Source organism: Momordica charantia, assembly GCF_013281855.1.
Source record: "Momordica charantia cultivar OHB3-1 chromosome 10 unlocalized genomic scaffold, Mcharantia_2.0 BLBB01000010.1, whole genome shotgun sequence".
In the NCBI taxonomy this organism is placed as follows: domain Eukaryota; kingdom Viridiplantae; phylum Streptophyta; class Magnoliopsida; order Cucurbitales; family Cucurbitaceae; genus Momordica; species Momordica charantia.
In genome coordinates, this window is record NW_028275158.1 from 2,462,572 (window position 1) to 2,483,146 (window position 20,575).

The 20,575-nt window shown below is 32.5% G+C and overlaps 2 protein-coding genes, 1 long non-coding RNA gene, 1 other non-coding gene and 1 pseudogene across 11 annotated transcripts; 4 read left to right on the top strand and 1 right to left on the bottom strand.

Annotated features, from left to right (window-relative positions):
- The first annotated feature begins 1,478 nt into the window (after positions 1 to 1,478).
- TRNAG-GCC (transfer RNA glycine (anticodon GCC)) lies at positions 1,479 to 1,549 on the top strand. The gene has a single exon. It is a non-coding gene; the product is annotated as a tRNA-Gly (tRNA).
- A 664-nt stretch (positions 1,550 to 2,213) lies between these two features.
- Positions 2,214 to 8,235, top strand: LOC148208388 (2-oxoglutarate-dependent dioxygenase 19-like). 7 transcript variants are annotated; one of them, XM_088118740.1, is made up of 7 exons: positions 2,214 to 2,288; positions 5,254 to 5,510; positions 5,828 to 6,063; positions 6,433 to 6,760; positions 6,965 to 7,072; positions 7,143 to 7,250; positions 8,094 to 8,235. In XM_088118740.1, exons 2-6 carry the CDS (start codon positions 5,274 to 5,276, stop codon positions 7,236 to 7,238), a joined length of 1,005 nt encoding a protein of 334 aa, XP_087974866.1. In that variant the 5' UTR covers positions 2,214 to 2,288; positions 5,254 to 5,273; the 3' UTR covers positions 7,239 to 7,250; positions 8,094 to 8,235. The 7 variants fall into 7 exon arrangements, with proteins under 7 accessions (XP_087974866.1, XP_087974865.1, XP_087974863.1 ...); XM_088118742.1 differs by having other exon boundaries at positions 2,216 to 2,288; positions 7,163 to 7,250; XM_088118739.1 differs by lacking the exon at positions 8,094 to 8,235 and having other exon boundaries at positions 7,143 to 7,394.
- On the top strand, positions 8,114 to 10,028 carry LOC111025699 (2-oxoglutarate-dependent dioxygenase 19-like; annotated as a pseudogene). Its single transcript, XR_015788311.1, has 4 exons — positions 8,114 to 8,350; positions 8,689 to 8,913; positions 9,177 to 9,516; positions 9,638 to 10,028. The product of XR_015788311.1 is annotated as a 2-oxoglutarate-dependent dioxygenase 19-like (transcript).
- Positions 10,029 to 10,129: 101 nt separating this feature from the next.
- On the bottom strand, positions 10,130 to 11,150 carry LOC148208389 (uncharacterized). The gene is made up of 2 exons (XR_015788312.1): positions 10,499 to 11,150; positions 10,130 to 10,287 (listed from the first exon to the last, which is right to left on the bottom strand). It is a non-coding gene; the product is annotated as an uncharacterized LOC148208389 (long non-coding RNA).
- A 2,974-nt stretch (positions 11,151 to 14,124) lies between these two features.
- On the top strand, positions 14,125 to 16,837 carry LOC111017638 (2-oxoglutarate-dependent dioxygenase 19). The gene is made up of 4 exons (XM_022293457.2): positions 14,125 to 14,556; positions 14,757 to 14,992; positions 15,288 to 15,615; positions 16,425 to 16,837. Exons 1-4 carry the CDS (start codon positions 14,248 to 14,250, stop codon positions 16,671 to 16,673), a joined length of 1,122 nt encoding a protein of 373 aa, XP_022149149.1. The 5' UTR covers positions 14,125 to 14,247; the 3' UTR covers positions 16,674 to 16,837.
- The last annotated feature ends 3,738 nt before the right edge of the window (positions 16,838 to 20,575 follow it).

A 20,575-nucleotide genomic window follows, 5' to 3' on the forward strand; every position in this document is an offset into this window, starting at 1 on the left:
TGTTTTGATTGTTTACAGCTTTCTTTTCTCCCGTAAAGGTGTTGTCTTTAGCCATCGACACTCAAACTAGCTTTTGCTCATATGCCCTATCATCTAAATTGATGGATCATTTGGTAATGGTTTCTTGAAATACTCAATTGTGTATGTTTCCTAAAATAGCTTTTGCTCATTCATGCATTTTTGTTCTCATTGATCTTTCTTTGTATTTTAAAACACACTCTCATCCTATCATCACTCTCAAACACACCTTCTAGTTTCTGAATTTTAATGGTAACGATTTAGTCATTATATTTTTAAATTGGTAATATTTTAGTTTTTGTTAGAATTAAATTGTTACAAGGCAAGTACAGGAACCAGAGTATTTTTTAGCTTCTACTTTTTGGTTAAAAAAATACAGTTTTACTTAAATATGTATATATATTTATTGGTTTCTTTCAACAGTGGACTAAAACCAAGCCGTCCAGACGGGTTGGGTTCTGACAAAACTGACCGGTTATTGTAATTATTATTGCTATTATTTATTAATTTCAGTTTTGACCATGAAAGAAAAAGAATTAAATAAAAATAAAAACCCAGGTCGCTTACACCTTACGCAGATACGTAGTCGACACGTACTCGAGGGCTATAAAACGGAAATGAAGTAAATAGTTCTGTTCATCCATCATCCCCTTCACTCGGACACCAAATCCATGGTTGATCATTACAAACTCCGATCGCCTCTCCACTCTCTTCTCCCTCCGACTACGGAGCCCTGGATGATCGTTACGTCTAGGGTTTCACGAATCGGAATGAAATCAAGTACGGAACATGATGGTATGATTCTCTCAATCGGGGAGAGATCGACGATTTTGTGCATTGGATGGAAGGTCCTCCCCTCGCCGCAATTCTATTTGCCAGAATTTCAAACCCTCCACTCAGATTCTCATGGCCAAACCTGAAGCCACCTGGATGAAGAGAGGTAGCCTTTGTTGGTTACGATATGGGAAGTCTGCGAGCTGTATGCAGTGGCTTCGGGTTTGGCAATGCTGGGTAAGTTTTCTCCCAACATTTATCTCATTTACTCTAGAATTTTATAGAAGCTAGCATGTATTAAGTTCCTGTGAAATTTTTTTGAACACGTGTTATGATAATGTCTGAAAATATTTGCATACTTCATATGGACTACTATGATTATGGTTTTGAGTTTTGATGTCCAGCTGGAGCCTCTTTAATTTATTTTTGTTTTCTTCTGTTCCCACGTTTTTTTGCAAATGATCAACGTGTGAACCTTGTTTTTTAATCCTAACTATGAAATTAACACAAAGAACTAATTAGTTTTGATTCAATCTGGACACAAGTTTAAGAATTTGTTATATGAATTGATACGACTTTGAATCAAAATTGGCAAAACTTATGTTTGTCTGGTGGATATAATAGTCTAGTATATAGGTTAGCTCTGCAATGATGAATACTATACGTCGCAGATCAAAATAAAAAAAGCGGATATAGTTGAATGGTAAAATTTCTCCTTGCCAAGGAGAAGATGCGGGTTCGATTCCCGCTATCCGCCCAAGATCAGGATAATAGCTTAATGTTTTTATAAGTTTGTTGAATAAGAAATGTCTACTGCAAACATGTATAACCCAACATTGTTTTAAAATATAGAGTTACCAGCGTAGATGGTTAATACCAGATTGGAATTTATACCTTGTGCAAAATACAGTATGGTGAGATCAATGCTTTCACTCTCCATCACTGAGTAAAGAAGAATTTAACCGGTGATGAAGGTCAATCTTTTCTTGAAAGTGAGATGGTGAATGTCCTTGGCTTTGGTTTATGGTTGTCTTACAGACTTGACTTGTCTTTCCTAGTTTCCACCAAGTACAAAGAATGGCATGACCCTCTTGAGTGTCATCAATTGATGTGACAAATCTGGGTATTAGATCTCTTTCTTCAATGTTTTTGCCTTTTGGAGTGCAATTTACTTTCTTATAGTAGTTTTGTGGTTGCTAGATTGGTTATCAACCAAGACTTCCCTAATTGCACATATCACCTACAAACCATTGTTGCTCTCCATTTGCCATATTCGGTCGTGGCAAATTTTGGAGCCCTCCTTGCAGCCATGAGCACTGAGCAGAAAGCAAAAATCTGTAAGTGACCTATGCTGTAACACTCAATTGCTATATTTTATTTTATTTTTTCATTTTATTTCAGATATTAATGGTACCTAAACAGTTCAGTTCCTAGTGGAATTAGTCAAGTTGCTGAAAATAAATCTAATGGATGTGGGTATGGATATTCTCTTAGAGGTATGTTTATCTATCTCATTTTTGTTCATTGAACTTGAAATTCTTGCAATATCACTTACTACGGTGTTGCACAGTCATTTGCATCTCTTTGCATGTTTATAATTTTGTGATAATTATTGCAACGAACCTTCAATGATGAAGAGTTCATTGATGGGTGTTGAAGAGAAAATTAGTTTAGAAATTGGGGACCGGTCATTTGCTTTCTCTCTCTTTTTGGGTTGATGGGCCTCAAGAATACCAATTACTGAGCCTTCAATCATCAATGACTCCCAATAAAATCAAACAAAATTTCCTTAAAAAATCGCATAAAATAATACATTAATTTTTACTTAAAATAATCATCCAATAATTCTATAGAATTCAACCATTTGGAGCATTTGAAGTCGAAATTAAAACTTCTCACCCGTAAAGAAATTGAAATTAATACCATTGGTTAATTCAATAAGTGGAGATGAGATACTTGGAGGGAATTGACAAGAGAAAACAGAGGAACCTCTTCTTGCAAGGTAGGGCGATCCACAATGGCGTTGGATTGGAATATCGATTAGACGATAATAGATTACAAAGTGCATCAAGTACTAAAACCCTAAAAAAACTAGCGAGAGAGAACTAAAATTCACAAAATGAAACGGAGAAGAGAAAGGGCGAGAACAGAGTAACCTCTACTTGCAATGTAGAAGAACCACAACAACATTGAAATTCCAGTCAGAGCACATTGTGCTTACAAACCTAAATTCCCACTGTGAGAAAACTAAGATCCAGAGTTGGAAATAGAGAGAAAATTTCGCTATTATGGAAAAGCGCAGGAAGGGAAGTGTATGCAAGAGAATACTTAAACTATTCAAGTCTTAAAGTTAAGCTATTTATAGAAGCAATTAATTTCGGACAATATCAGACTACAGGTTTATTTCGTGGGCTGCTTTTTGAGCTCAGCCCAGTCCAAATTACAAATTTGTCCACATCAGCTTATGGGTTTTCCATATCATACTCACTCGGCCCATGAGACCAGCCCAAAAAGTAACCTCTCCTCTTTCCATTTTTCATCCCATGTGTATTTCGTTTTTTTTTTTCTAACAAAATGTTGATTTTTAACGTATTAGTGGGATGATGATTTTAAAAAATCTAAGTATGCTTAAATTTCTTTCTTTCAAAATTCACTCATTCTACCATCACTCTCAAACACACCCACAAAAGGTATTATTTTTTACAGAAGTCTCCGATAGAACTTAGACTAGACTTTGGTCGGACAATGATAAGTTGATTCGCTTCTGAGATGATGTTTGGCCGTGCCACTCTCCTCAGAGATGCATGCCATAATTCTATCAATTCACGAGCTTCTCATGATCTCAAAGTGATAGACTACAACATTGAAAAAAGGATTTATCTCCCTATGAAACTGCCCATCCAAGAGCATTTGGCTTCATCATACTTTTTTTTCTTTTTTTCCTATGGCTATGGACATACTTTTTTTTCTTTTTTTCCTATGGCTATGGACAACTAGGATAGATATTATCTTCCAGTCCAAAAAAGGAGGAGAATCTCTTTTGCCAGCTCAATCCTCACGATAATAATTATGTATGCTAATTTTGCCTAAAAATCTCTTGAGGTGATCAAGGACCCCTTTTCAAGATGAAATTAGGACAAAAGTATATTATGATACCATAAAAATCAAAATTAAATTGATTTTAAATTTTCTAAAATTAAAATTTTTAATTTGTCAAACCTTATCAATGGATAGAAAAGTGATTTTAACCTAGATAAAGGTGATTTTGGCCATGCAAAAATCACTCTCAAACACACCGTAAATATGAAAATATAGGGACAAAAAGTATTTTCTGATCAAAAAAAAAGAAAAAGAAAAAGAGGGATGGAAAAGGAAAAGGAAAAACGGCGAAAAGAAAAGATGAGTTAAGGGCATTGATGAAGAGCGGTTAGCTTGGAAAGTTGATGTAAGTCGTCGTGGATAATGTCAGAAAACGGATCGAGGAAGCTTATAGACAAATATTTCAAGTTTGGTTAAATGGAGATTTAGACAGTTTACGCACAACTCGAATTTCTCACACTAAGTTTACGGTACATATTTAGTGACGAGTTTATCTTAGGCTACAATTGTGTTTCAAAGATTATGTGCTAAAAGATCTCTTAATATTAAACCTTTCAAATTTTCCTTCTCTCATTACCTGAGTGCCATGTATTTGATTTTTGAGAAATTGGTCATTTAGAGGTGTGTTGGGATCATCAAATCAATTATATTTAAAGTGATTAAAATAGTTTACAATGTCGTCATCATAACTTATAGTCTGAACATTTTAACAAAAACATGAGATGTCTCAATTTATTCTCTATAATTATCAAGAAACACATAGGATATCATATTTAATGCGATGGTGTAAGTTTAGTAAAGGACAAAACTAACTTACGAGGATAGGTGAGAAGCATGTCTCCATCTCATATTATTTTTCAGAGAAAAAGCAATTAATTTAGATCAAAATGAAGCAATAGATTTTTCTAAAAAACACAATCTGTATTGAAGAATTAAGTAGGACAAACCCTCTTATCTAAACGAATCTGAACTTTTATGTTTATCTATTTTCATCTCTTTTAAAATCACATATTATTATTAAAATATTTATATTTTATTATATGATTATTTAAGATCGGATCAAAGATGTGATTGCAGAAAAGAAAAGATGATCCTTTTTCCACTTCTTTGTATTTAATTTGAAATTGAAATTCTTTGTCTAAATAATACTCTCCTACACATAAGATCGATCAGAAATACCTTTAATAATATAGATAATCAACTTAATCAACTTTTAATTTTATATAGGATTAGGTGGTGAGTGGTTTGGTTAATCTACTTTTTTAACATTTTTTTTATCAGAGCATATTACTTTAATTATGTCCATGACCAAATCCAGAAGACTTTTTAACATATTTTTGAGCTCATGCTCTTGTTCTCTAGCCTTGGAAAACAGCTGCTGAATGGCTCCACCGGCGGTGGCCAGCGTCAAAACCATAGCTGAAACACCCAACTTAGCCTCCATTCCTTCCTCTTACATCTTCTCCGCCAACGATGGTGCTGCCAAGGCAGCTCCACGAGGTGTCGAAGATTCGATCCCCACCATTGATTTCTCTCTTCTCACCATGGGTACTCCCGATCAACGAGCCAAAGTTGTCGATGAGCTCGGCAAGGCTTGCCAGGACTGGGGCTTCTTCGTGGTACGTAAATGTTGTAATTTTGACTTGATTTTAGTTCATGTTTCTTATCTTAAAAGTTTCAATTTGGTTTCGTCCTATCTTTTACCCACTTGAAAAATTCACCTATTTTCTCGTATTTAAATGTTACGTATTCAATATGTTAGTGTGAAAGACAATTGATGAGACTTGACTAAACCATAGAAACCGAATCGGAACTCTTAAAATTACAGACACCCAATTGAAAACATGCCCAAAACATACTTAAAAACGATTTTTTCTTTCTCAAAAGAAAACCCATTTGCAACAGAGATTAAGGGAGTGTGAGAGTGAGAATGCAGGTGATGAATCATGGAGTGGAGGAGAGGGTGATGAGGGAGATGATAGATATTTGCAGAGAGTTTTTTGATCTAACAGAGGAAGAAAAGACAGAGTACAAAACAGAGCATGTTCTTGACCCCATCAGATATGGCACCAGCTTCAATCCTCAGAAAGAGAAGGTGTTGTTCTGGAGAGATTACTTGAAAATCTTTGTTCATCCCAAATTCCATTCCCCAACTAAACCTCCAAGATTCAGGTGATGCTGAAATGATCTCAATGATTCTCTGTTTACTCTGTTTCTCAACTAATAGTGTAATATGTAATGTGCAAATCTGGTTCTGTTTCTTTTCATCGTGGGATCTTTAACATGTCTCTCAAGATCGTGCCTCTTTTGGTTCATCAATCTTATCCGAATTCTCATTTTTGAACCGTGTTTGTTTAAGTTTGTTGGACTCTGATACCATATCAATATTCATAAGGTTTCATCTCAAAACCAATTGGTAATGAGATGAATAACTCATGTCCATTATAAACCTTTTAAGGTCCCATTTTTTTCAACGTGGGATTCTGAGCAAATCTAAACTAATGGTGGGTTGCAGAGAGATATTGGAATGGTGGGTTGCAGAGAGATATTGGAAGAATACTGCAAAAGAAGCATAGAAATGGCAAGAGAATTGGTGAGAGGAATCTCAGAGAGCTTGGGACTGGAAACCTGCCATCTAGAGAGAGCAGTAGATTTTGAATCGTGCTCAACTCTGTTTGCAGCAAACTTTTATCCACCATATCCACAGCCAGAGCTTGCAAGGGGTTTGCCATCTCACTCTGATCAGTGCCTTCTCACTCTTCTTCTTCAAAACCAAATTTCTGGCCTTCAAATCTTGCATCAAGGGAACTGGGTGGATGTCAATCCCATTCCCAATTCATTTCTGGTTAATGTAGCTGACCAACTTGAGGTACACATCCATTTTGTCCTTTTTCTTTTGTTTAATTATGCCGAGAATACGTTCAAAAGATTAAAATTTTGTCATGGGTCTCGAATTAGTATTCGAGTCCTAATCTAAGGAAGAAAACTTTAAAAGATGGGAGGATTTGAATCTCTGACCTTTAGGGAGGTAAATAATACTTGACGAGTTGAGTTTGTTTTCTTGGTATGATAGATCTTGAGCAATGGGAAGTACAAGAGCGTTTTACACAGAGCAATGGTGAACAATAAGGCCACAAGGTTGTCTATAGCCGTGGCAGTTGGGTCATCACCTGAAACAGTGGTTAGTCCTGCACCTCAGTTGCTGAATAAACTCACCAATCCTCCTTTGTTTAAGCACATCAAATACACAGATTATATGCAAATGGTGCAGAGCAGCAATCTCCAAGATTCCTGCTTGGATCGAATTCGTCTACTTTGAATCTCGATCTCTCCTACCTACTCAATAGGGAAGTATTCCCGTACGTATTTTATTATCTTATTTGTACTGTTTTTGATAGATAAGTGTATTCGTTAGAGTTCTCTTATTCGGTGATCACTATGACATTTAAAATCTTTGGTATAATTGCATTTGACAAAGGCATCAATTGCCATATTCTTTTCTACCATGTTCATCGATTGCAATAATCTGCACAAAAATTACTTGCAAGAAATTCTTCAAAAAATATATATAAATAATGTTAAATCTTATGTTTAAAATGTATGTTCAAATTATTCCTTTCATTATCTATAAAAAATATTATTCCTTTGATTTTGAGTTTGGATTGATTTAGGCCCGTAATGTGTTTGCTTCCTTATTTCCTGTTTCCTGTTTTTCAATTTACAAAAATAATATTGTTTTTGGTAACTTTTTCCTATTTCTTACCTTTTTTTATTTAAAAACAAAAATATATTTGATAACATTTCTTTTTTTTTCTCTCTAAAATTTTAACTTAGTTTTTTTTTTCATTTTCAAGTTAAATATTAAAAAAATTTATATTATATTTATTATACAAGTCAAAAATAATAAAACAATATTTTTATCTATGTTTTAGGTAAACAAATTAGAAATAGAAAACTTGATTTTACTGTTTCTAAAATTTCTATACAATTCTAAAACATTTCTTAACGAGAAACGACAAACAAATTATAGAACTCCTCATTTTTTAAACATATATAGGATTAGGTGGTGGGTAGTTTTGTTAATCAACCTTTTTTTCTCTACGTTTTGTTAAGATTAGCATAGTACTTAAATTATGTCCAAATGACCAAATCCAGAAGACTCTTGTTAAACATATTTTTGAGTTCAAACTCTTGTTCTCCAGCCTTGTAAAACAGCTGTTGAATGATTCCACCGGCAATGGCCAGCATCAAAACCATAGCTGAAACACTCAACTTTGCCTCCATTCCTTCCTCTTGCATCTTCTCCGGCGACGGTGGCGCTGTCGATGCAGCTCCACAAGGTGTTGGAGATTCGATCCCCACCATTGATTTCTCTCTTCTCACCACGGGTACTCCCGATCAACGAGCCAAAGTCGTGGATCAGCTCGGCAAGGCATGCCAGGACTGGGGTTTCTTCATGGTACGTAGATGTTGGGGTAGAGCTAGAAATTTGGTAGGAATGATTAAAGCAATTTGGTTTTATAATTTTCACTTAATTTTTACTTCATCTTTCTCATCTCAAAGTTCTAATTTGATTTTAGCGTCCCATCTTTTACCCGCCCAGAAAATTCATCCATTTTTTTGTATCTAAGTGTCATGTATTCAATATGTTAATGTAGAGACAATTGGTGAGACTTGACCAGGCAAACGGAATCGAAGCTCTTAAAATTATAGAGGCCCAGTTGAAAACAAGCTCATGACAAAACTAAGTACTTAAAAACTACTGTTTCTTTCTCAAAAGAAACCCATTTGCAATAGGTGATGAATCATGGAGTGGAGGAGAGGATGATGAAGGAGATGATGGATATTTGTAGAGAGTTTTTTGATCTAACAGAGGAAGAAAAGACAGAGTACAAAAACAGAGAATGTTCTTGACCCCATCAAATATGGCACCAGCATCAATCCTCAGAAAAAGAAGGTGTTGTTCTGGAGGGATTACTTGAAAATCTTTCTTCATCCCAACTTCCATTCCCCAACTAAACCTCCCAGATTCAGGTGATGCTGAAACGATCTCAATATTCTTTGTTTGTTCATATCCATGAGGTTCTATCTCAAAATCAATCGGTTAAGATCGTGACTCTCTCTTGATTCATCAATCTTGATCGAATCTCATTTTTCACTAGATACTCATTATTAGTAATGAGAGGAATAGTTCATGTCTATTATACACTTTTATTATAGGTTCCTTATTTTTTTAATGGGGGATTCTTAACCGTTTAATCTGTAACATGTAAATCTAAAATATTGGTTGGTTGCAAAGAGATGTTGGAAGAATACTGCAAAACAACCATTGAAATTGCGAGAGAATTGGTGGGAGGAATCTCAGAGAGCCTGGGGTTGGAAACCTGTAATCTAGAGAGAGCAGTGGATTTTGAATCGTGCTCAGTTTTGTTTGCAGCAAACTTTTATCCGCCATGTCCACAGCCAGAGCTTGCAATGGGTTTGCCATCTCACTCTGATCATTGCCTTCTCACCCTTCTTCTTCAGAACCAAATTTCTGGCCTTCAAATCTTGCATCAAGGCAACTGGGTGAATGTCAATCCCATTCCCAATTCATTTCTAGTTCATGTAGCTGACCAACTAGAGGTACAAATCCATTTTTCCTTTTTCCTTTTTTTTAGTTAAGGTAGAAAGATTTAAATCTCCGACCTTTCCGGAGGTAGGTAAGTAATAATTGATGAGTTGAATTTGTTTTTGGGTGTGGTAGATCTTGAGCAATGGTAAGTACAAGAGCGTTTTGCACAGAGCAACGGTGAACAATAAGGCCACAAGGTTGTCTATAGTCATGGCAGTTCGGCCATCACCTGAAACAGTGGTTGGTCCTGCACCTCAATTGCTGAATAAACTCACCAATCCTCCTTTGCTTAAGCACATCAAATACATAGATTATATGCAAATGGTGTATAGTAGCAATCTCCAAGATCCAACGCATTTGTCTACTTTGAATCTCGATCTTTATCGTATGTGTTTTTATTAGCTTATTTGTACTGTATTTGAGAGATAAATGGATCCTACTAAAACATTTTAGTCAATAAAAATACACCACGTCAAAAAGTTAGTAGAAATGTATTTATTAGAGCTTTCTTATTCCTCGATCACTATGGACATTTAAAATCTCGGGTGTGATTACATTTGACAAAGGCATGAATTGCAATATTTTTTCTACAATGTTTATTTAAAAGGGAAAAACTAAATGGTGTATGTAAAATAAATTTGCATTTAAGGTTGGGCAACAATATTTAGTTACAAAAACATTCATGAACATGATTTGCAGAGCCCGCTGCTTCTTCCATCTTTCTCATCTTCACCTCATTCAGAACATTCTTAGCCCACTCAGAAAACTGTGTTCTATTGTATCTGTTTAACATCAACAACAAAAATAAATATACGAAAAATTTTCTATTTTATTCTCTATTTTGATTATAATCGTAAATATATTCAAATTTATAGACAAACTAGACCGTATACTCACATTTCAATATAAATGCATATAATAATCTTTCATTCGAAGCTCAGGTAACGGGTAAAAGTTTAGAGATGAAAATGGGATTCTAAAATAGAAGCGTACCCGATGGTGCCACTTTTATAAACGGACATGCAACGACGGTCGTGTTCGGGATAGGGACAGGCGGGGCCATGAGGGTCTCTCCAATCACCTTGATGCGTCATTCCAGACCAGCTTGCGAGCCAACGGAACACGAACTGGCCAATGCCTGCAAGCTTGAGCCATCCTTTGGGGAAAAACTCCATAACACTGCTGTTTCTGTCCATTAGAAACAGGTTTGTCAACTGTGCTCCATGTGGGGATACCAATATGTCTGTCTTCCCCATCAAACTCACCTGTTTTTTTCATTTGCATTTGCATTTGCATTTTCATCAGCATAAATGAAAGCAAACTTAGAAGTATGATCATATGAAACTATAGTTTTAATTAATTTTTTTTTATATACTTCTAACACACAGACACTTCATTTTGGGTACGTGTCGTGTTGACACTCTTACATTCGTATACTTAATAGTTTAATAGACGCATGTCACACGTACTGGTCATATCAAACACACTTACTCAACATAAGAAATTGACATAAATAATAGTATAGGACAAAATAATAAACTTTGAGAATAAAATATATCAAATTCATTTTTTTAATACATAAAAATGCATAAGTTTATTGACTTTGAATTTCCTTCCTAAAAAATGGTATATTTTAACAAACTTGTCCTTGCTATGTCGGTGACTTTGAAAATATTTGCATACTTCATATGGACTACTATGATTATGGTTTTGAGTTTTGATGTCCAGCTGGAGCCTCTTTAATTTATTTTTGTTTTCTTCTGTTCCCACGTTTTTTTGCAAATGATCAACGTGTGAACCTTGTTTTTTAATCCTAACTATGAAATTAACACAAAGAACTAATTAGTTTTGATTCAATCTGGACACAAGTTTAAGAATTTGTTATATGAATTGATACGACTTTGAATCAAAATTGGCAAAACTTATGTTTGTCTGGTGGATATAATAGTCTAGTACATAGGTTAGCTCTGCAATGATGAATACTATACGTCGCAGATCAAAATAAAAAAAGCGGATATAGTTGAATGGTAAAATTTCTCCTTGCCAAGGAGAAGATGCGGGTTCGATTCCCACTTCTCTCACTCCCCACCCTATCTGTCTCTGTCTCCCTCATCTCTCTCCTCCTTTTCCTCTCTCCCTTTTCCCTTTCCCTTGAAACACAGTGGCTCTGGTGGAGGGGGAGGGGGAGGGGGCAGTATGGGATTTGTTGCTGCATTTTCCCTTTCAATACATTATAAATGATGTTTCTGTAGTGGTTGTTTGTTAAGGTTTGCATTATTGGTTGTAGAAGAGAAGTACATGATTTTTCTCCATTTATTGTTCAGTACCTATCTCCTCTCTCTCTCTTTCTCTATAACTAAATAAACACCAATATATGCATATAATTGTTTGTGCAAGTCGACCAAGTTTTAAATCATATAAGATGATGAAATGAATATGTTGTGTTCCATTGCTCACAAAAGCAATAACTCCATGATTGTACATAGCGAGTAGTTAGAATAAACAACACAGAAAGAGTAGTAATCAAACTTGAATCTATGGAAAAGCAGAAGAACTAAAACATGTACCTTTACACAATTAATCTCTAAATTGTTGACTTCTTTACACCATACAAATTCATATTAAAGATTATATATGTATAGAGATTGAAAATAATTCTCTTAAATTCAAAACAGGACGTCGGCGCCATTTGTTATTATTATTATTTTTTTATGTGTGTGGAATAAACGCCATCTAAAAATGTTGAAGAAGAATTTACATTTGAATATATATCACACATTTTTCTTTCTTTTTCCTTTTTAAAATGGACATATATTTATTTTCTTTTGAATTGACATTTTTTTTATAAAGAATTTTTTTATATTTTTAAAATAACTATAAATATTTTTAATAATACATATTTATAAATATAATAAAAAGAAAATACTTCAATAAAAAAAACTCGTAATGAAGGATTCTAATGTCCGCCGCTCAAGGGCTATGACTCTTGCACCACTGCGCCAATCATAGATCCTGTGAATATAAAGCTATAATTTTGTGCATATATACTAAATATATATGCTAATTCCATCCATGAAGAATTTTTTTTTTATAAATATATATACTAATTTCTAGTAGATTATATAATCCAAAGTGTTTCAGGAGATTCCTAGGTTTATTGTAGATCCATCTATGAAGAATTTTTTTGTTCTTTGTACATAAACTCTTGTGACGAGTTTCACACATATAGCTTCCGAAGTTCTTTCGCTTCAAAGATAAATCCTCACATATATTCAAAAGTATTAACCTTTCACGACTTAAATTTAAAATTTAAAGTAGATGAAAATGAAATTTGTAAGTTGGAAATTTCATCCACTTGATTAATCCTAGAAGTACAAAGTACCTATATTAAAAAGAAAAAAAAACACTCACTACTTATCTTATTATTAAATATTATTGTTATTTAATTATTAAATAAAATAAAATAAAAATAGTTATATACCTGTGTTTCAGATTTAACTAAATATATATAGTTTTTTTTGGAGAGAAGATTTAACTAAATATTTAGTGGGTAATTATTAATAATTTACAAATATACTACAATATCTTGAATAATTTTTAAATTGAGACTCATTTTCAAATTTGCTTCAAACACAATATCAAAAATAACGATATTTTGATTGAAACCTACGCTAAGATTTAAATGGTTCATACAATTTTGAAATATCATTTTCGCAATGGCCCAATTATTACACTCAAAGTTTTGTTGACTTTTTAGTTTGAAAATATCCACCGCCCATGACCCATATGGTCCCCGTACTACAAAATATCGGACTCCAAATCTCTGCATGTGCTAAATTTAATCTCGGTTATTTTGATCTCTGTAACAAAATTTTTAAAAGTAATGATTTAGTCTCTGTAATTTTTTTTAAATGGGTAACAATTTAATTTCCGGAACTTAGCATGAAACAATTTTGTTCTTGAAATTTAAAGTTTTGGAACGATTTAGTTCCTATTGTGATTTTTTTTTGTTATATTTCTTATATATGTAGATTGATGAACCGATGAAGGATCAAATTTATTTATAAATTAAAAAATTAAATCGTTATATGACAAAAACTAATGCTTAATTTTGATGAGAATTTTCGTAGCAGGGACTAAATTGTTATAAATTTTAACTTTTAAAATATATTCTTAACCTAAAGCAATTCTCAACCCACGAATAAGATGTTTTATTCTAGTTCCACAAATAAGATGTTACTACCAGCTAGAAAATTGAGAGCATATAAAATAAACACCAATATATGTGTATAGTTGTTTGTGCAAGTCGACCAAATTTTAAATAAGATGACGAACAGAAGCAATAATTCCATAATTGTGTCCACCGAACTGTTAGAAATGAAACACACATGTAGAATGATAAAACCTAAATCAATTAGCACATGATACAAACGAATTCGACAGTGACTCAATATTTGAGATAGATAATCTTCCACTTTTTTTTTTCTTTTTTTTTTGGTGAGAAGAACCCACCAATCTAATTAGTTGAACGTGAACCACGTTGTTTAATCTATAAATCTATCCTTCCTTCAAAAAAAAATCTATAAATCTATCCTACCAACTTAGAAATTCAAGGTAAATGGATATTTTTTTTGTGAATTTAACCACAAATTAGGTGAAGTTTTTTTTTCCCCACTACTAAAACAAAAACAGTGGTGGGTGATTTAATCTGAAGCTTGTTTGCTGATAAAAACAGGTAATTTATGCCCCAAACACTTCACAATAATTTTGCAACCAATTTGTGTCCAAACTTTCTCCTCCAAAAACAGCTCCCAATGGCTTCACCAGCGATGGCCAGTGTCAAAACCATAGCTCAAACACCCAACTTAACCTCCATTCCTTCCTCTTACGTCTTCTCCGCCGACGGTGGCGCTGTCGATGCAGCTCCGCAAGGCGTCGAAGATTCGATTCCCACCGTTGATTTCTCTCTTCTCACCATGGGTACTCCCGATCAACGAGCCGAAGTCGTCGATCAGCTCGGCAAGGCTTGCCAGGACTGGGGCTTTTTCATGGTACCTGCAAAAAATTGTCTAATCAGAATGAAAACAAAATTTAGTTATATACCTAACCTTTCAATTCTAAAAATTTGAGGACAAATAAGAAAAAACTTATTATTTATTTATTTTGGAGACGAGTTAAGGAGGACAATTGTCTTCCTTCTTCCTTCTTTTTCGCTTCGTGATGTAACGAAGCGTCGTTTTTGAGAATGCAGGTGATCAATCATGGAGTAGCAGAGACGGTGATGACGGAGATGGTGGATATTTGCAGAGAGTTTTTTGATCTAGAGGAGGAAGAAAAAAGAGAGTACGAAACAAAACATGTTCTTGACCCTATCAGATATGGCACCAGCTTCAATCCTAAGATGGAGAAGGTGTTCTTTTGGAGAGATTATTTGAAAATCATGGTTCATCCCAACTTTCATGCTCCAACTAAACCTTCAAGATTCAGGTCTTACTCACTTTCTCTTGCCTCCCGGCATGTACCGGTTTTTAGTTATAGTCAGATACAAGTTTAGCTCCGCTCAACAATATAATGGACACTTATCAAAAAAAAATTTTAGTTATAATCTAGCTAAGCAACAGTTAAAATTTTGTTTATGCATTTTCCTTAGCAGATGCAGAACTTTATTCAAATTGCACTCTTAAACATTTTTAAACGATTCTCGAACGGTTAACCATCAAGATCAGTCGAATTCCTTATTTTTATCGACGACTTTATCGTCGTGTTTGCTTTTTTATGGTAGAGAGATCTCTGAAGAATACTGCAGAAGAGTTCGAGAATTGGCGAGAGAATTGGCGAGAGGGATCTCAGAAAGCTTGGGATTGGAAGGGTGCACTTTGGAGAAAGCAGTGAATTTGAAATCATGTTCACAAATTCTAGTAGGAAACTTGTATCCACCATGTCCACAGGCAGAGGTAGCAATGGGGTTACCCCCTCATTCTGATCATTGCCTTCTAACTTTTATTCTTCAAAACAAAATTTGTGGCCTCCAAATCTTGCATCAAGGAAAGTGGGTCAATGTCAATCCCATTCCCAACTCCTTCCTCGTCAATACCGCTGATCAACTCGAGGTACGACGTGCACCCACATGCTTTATTTTTAGGAACAATTGTTAAATATGACAAAAATATTTAGTAAAATTAACAACTTAAAAAAAAACCGAGGTCTATTTTTAAAATGTCAACTTTATCCAAATGAATATATCTGTAATTTATCATAATATTGATATATATATATATATGTGATATAAATCTGATATACTATTAATGTGAGTGTTTGATATACTACTGATATGTTACTGTCTGATCATATACTACTGATATAATTTAAAATTTAAAATGCTCAAATATTTTACTATTTTACTCTATCTAGTTTAGAAGTATTTGGGGTAGTTTAGTAGTTAACCAACATGGGATATAAGAGATAAATTCAAACAACACAAATTATTTTAAAGAAAAAATTAAATTAGTTGCTGTAAAAGGGTGAGGAAGTAATCTCAGAGATGTGTAATAATTTAGATATATATTGATGCATTTTATGTGTATCTATAAATAAAAAAGGAAAAAGTAAGTATATACGACTGATAAGTGTTTAATATACTTGCAATATAGATGTGATATACATTTGATATGAGTATGCTGATACAGTACTGATATAAGTGAAAATTTGAACTATATTTGAAAATTTTGAAAAACATGTGACATATTTTAAAATATATAAAAGATTTTTGCTACCAACTGTAATTTTCCTTATTTTTATTTTTTTGGTTTTTCGGATTCGATGTTGTGTGGTTCTTACTCTATGGATCTCTATAAAACTCGAACCGAGTTGATTGAATTATTCGAGTTGTAATGGAAGCTAAATTCGTTGACGTTGTTAGATCTTTAGCAATGGGAAGTACAAGAGTTTGCTGCACAGAGCAATAGTGAACAAGAAGGCCACAAGAATGTCTGTAGGCATAGCAATTGGGCCATCACTTGACACAGTGGTTGGTCCAGCCCCAGAATTGGTTCATCAACTCACCAATCCTCCTTTGTATAAACACATCAAATACAAAGACTATATGGAATTGGTGCAGACTAACGATCTCCAACACAAATCCATGTTGGATCTTGTTCGTTTGGTTTAATTTTAGCCATTTCCAAGATCTGAATTCCAACCCTTCTGGGATTTCAAATATTATATGTCGTTGTCGTTCGGTTAAATATAATTATAATCTCAAACTTTTCGAATGTATTAAAGTTTAATCTTCAGGTATTCTGGATGCAACACTATTATCGTGTAGTTGATATATGTGTCGAGTGAACTTCTACCTATAGCACATGTTTCGTTTTAGTTTTTTATTAGATAAATAGGGTAATTGAAGACTAACTAATTAATCAATGTACGAGAAGTACTAACCCATTAAAAGTGTTGGGTAATACGATCAAAATACTATATTAATTAGGCCTTTTGGGTGAAGCTAAAAGTAAAATCGTGAAAATTATGTCCAAAACGGACAATATAGTACTATTATAGAGATACTTCGAGACTTGGGTATCTTTGTCTTTAACAAGAATAGGCCAGAAAATAGGAACTAGTAAATGGTAATTAAATAAAAAAAAATTATGTATATACATCTAGCTCTTAAAATAATAGTGTTGTGTAAATAGAAACCTAATTTGTAATCTTCTTATCCAAATCCTAACTCGTACGCCTACGACTTATTTATGATGGTACCCGATAAATCATAGAATGTGTTCTTTTTAATTTTTACTATATTTTCAACTATCTTGAAAAATAAAGTATGTTACACTGGCTAAACCTGATCTAATAATACTTTACTAAAGGAAAATTACAATGTTATTTTTCCATTTTTATATTCTTAATTATTTTTTAATAGTAGCATGTTATATGAAAGAGCAAAGATTGCTTTTGGAGTCTCTTTTTTGTTTGTTTTTTCAATGTCTAGTATTCAACCAGCACAAAGTTCTATTCAAATATACTGAATATCCATTGTGGGGCTAATAAAACAAACATCTGCCAATAAAATATGTCACTTTAATTATTATAGAAATATATTATTGTTATTATTGTTGTATTTATTCACACTCGAGTTCAATTTTATAAGAACTTCTGTTCAATGATGGCAACAATTCTCATCCCTCATACATCATCTTTATCTTTTTAAAAGAAAAGTAACGTGCCTCTATTTGGTTCACAAAATCTAGTATTGTATAAAAAGAACGTGTAAATAATATTAATAATTTTTCTAAAAATATTTATTTTATCAATATCTTTTAATCAACTATCATGTAAAATTGAGACTTCCGATATTTAAAACTTTTGTTGAACCATCAAACATTCATATGGCAAAATTAATTTCTATTTTTTGTTTTTGTGAATAATAATTTAAAATGCTCAAATGTTGCACTATTTTACTCTATCTGGGTTAGAAATATATGGGGTAGTTTAGTAGTTAACCAACATGGCATATAAGAGATAAATTCAAGCAGCACAAATGATTTTAAAGAAAAAAAATTAAATTTGTTGTTGTTAAAGGGTGAGGAAGTAATCTTAGAGATGTGTAATAATTTAGATATATATTGATGCATTTTATATGTCTCAAGAAAGAAATATAAAAGGAAAAAGTAAGCATATACGAACAACAAATTAATGGTAACCAACTTTTAAAATTTTATTTATTTATTTTTTACTGTTTTACGAACATAGTAATTATTGAGTCTGTCCTTTAATATATCAAATAATATCTTTAAATAAATCAATATTAAAGTAATTTATCGAGCATATAGTTAAGACATATTTCTCTAATTAAAAGATTGTAGATTTTAATCTCCTACAAATTGATGTACCAATAAAATTGATTTTTTCTATTACGTGGATTTTTGTATCATCACAAATAATAATATCACACCTTTAACTAATCAATTGCTTTTCTTTTCACATTTTTCAATATTATATATAGTTCTAGACAAATTTCAAAAGTAAAACATCAAAACAAAACATAATTTTTTAGAAACAAAAAATCAGAGTAAAGAGTTAAATATATTTTCTCACAAATCATAAGAGTTGAGAGACAATTCGTACTCTATCATTTGAAAATAGAACATATAATAACTTATATGTTTGTTTAGGGAAGGTAAGTAATTAATTGAGATGATGAATGATATATGTGATGTCAAGCCAAATTTAGCCCAACAACAAGGGAGACAAGCAATGTGGGAAAATGGAGATTTCCTTCATCCTCATATTGTATCCTTCATTATTCTCTCTCTCTTAATAAATTATTTTTTATCTTCCACTTCGAGAAATTTACGATCACATGTGTCTTTCATTCATCATGAAAAGAGTTCTATACACAAGGTAGAGTTGATTAGTTGGAAGATGATCTATTTTTTAATGTCTTATGTTGTAGAGTAGTCTTCATTATTTGACTTTGACTTTCAGATGTGTTGTTTTCGTACTCTCATATGCAGTTCTTTTCGTAGGAAAATTATTTTAATTATTTAACATGAATGTAATATTGTTTCGAAATCAATTGACACACCTAATCTGTTAGGTGTGATTTCAAAGAATTGTTCGTGGGTAGACATTCATTCATTAGGCAAATGGGGAGGGGAATATTAATCACAGTGATTAAAAGTATTTCTTTTTATACAACTTGGTATTTGAAATTATATACTTTTTTTTTATTATATAGTTTGAATCCTTATTTTTAGAGAATCAAACATTTTCAATCAAGTCCATGATGTCAAATATTTGCCCTTCCTAATTAGATTTTTTAATCAAGTAGGTAAAGATACCATCACACAAAAATTATATTATTAAATGTCACATTAACATTTATTTATTCAATTTCAATGAGTTAAGCTTTAATCGAAATTTTCGATGAAACTAAATTAAAAATAAAATGCTAAACAATGTATTTAACTTGAAAATCATATTAAGCTAAGATTTGAAGATTGTTGTTCTAAAAGAAGCATAAAACAAAACAAACCAAAAAGGAAAAAAAAAAAAGAAAAAAGAAAAAATTCGAGTAAAGAATCCAATTTAAATCAAATATCACACTAGAATAAAAATAAAAATTAAAAAGAAAAAGAATAAAAATTAGTGAGTTGAAAAAAAAAAACACAAAGAGAAGGAAGAATGTGGGGAGGAATGGGAATCACATTCTCATCCACTAAAGCCATCTATCAAGGGTCCCTCCTTCCTTATTCACATCGCTGTTGGGCCAAACACAATTATTAAATCAAATTAATTTTCAATTTTCAATTTTCACAAAAATATATATATGGGTTTTATTTTTTGTCATTTTTTTTTCTAAATCAAAGAGAAAAAAAACGTAATATAAAATATCTTAGAAGATACCGAAAGAATGTCATTGTAGCATTATTTTTTCAAAATGAGATGAATATTATAGTTCATCCTCGGATAGAATGTCATGGTCTAATATGAATATAACTATTTTACTTTTTTAATTTTCTTATTCGTTAATATATAGGGAAAAAAACTATCATAGATAAATTTCAAAATATTTTTCAATATATTATATTGAACTTCTAACAATTTATATCCTCGTTGTCGTGAAAATGTGAATTTCAATTGCAAAATGTTATAAATGTGAAATTAATCTATTTTATTTACACTTATTTTATAATTTTGTTATCAAAATGTTTTTCAAATGATCTTTTATCCTTCTTGAAAATTCAAAATATAGCAACAATAGTAACTTTCAACGCCAAGGAGGTAGGTCTAGATCTTCAACACGATCAATACCAAAAAAGGACATGCAACACAAAAATTGACATATAAAAAATGTCACGATATATAATTGGGTGATATATATCCAGATCATTATCATTTATACCTAGATATCGTCTCATATTACGAAGATCATCGTCCTCGATATATAAATGAATTAGGAAACAAGAAAAGTGACGAAGGTACAAAATATCTAATCCAACGGAACATGTTGTTTTCAAGATTTAAATAAAAAGACATCATCATTCATTTTAGAAAATCCATATGCCA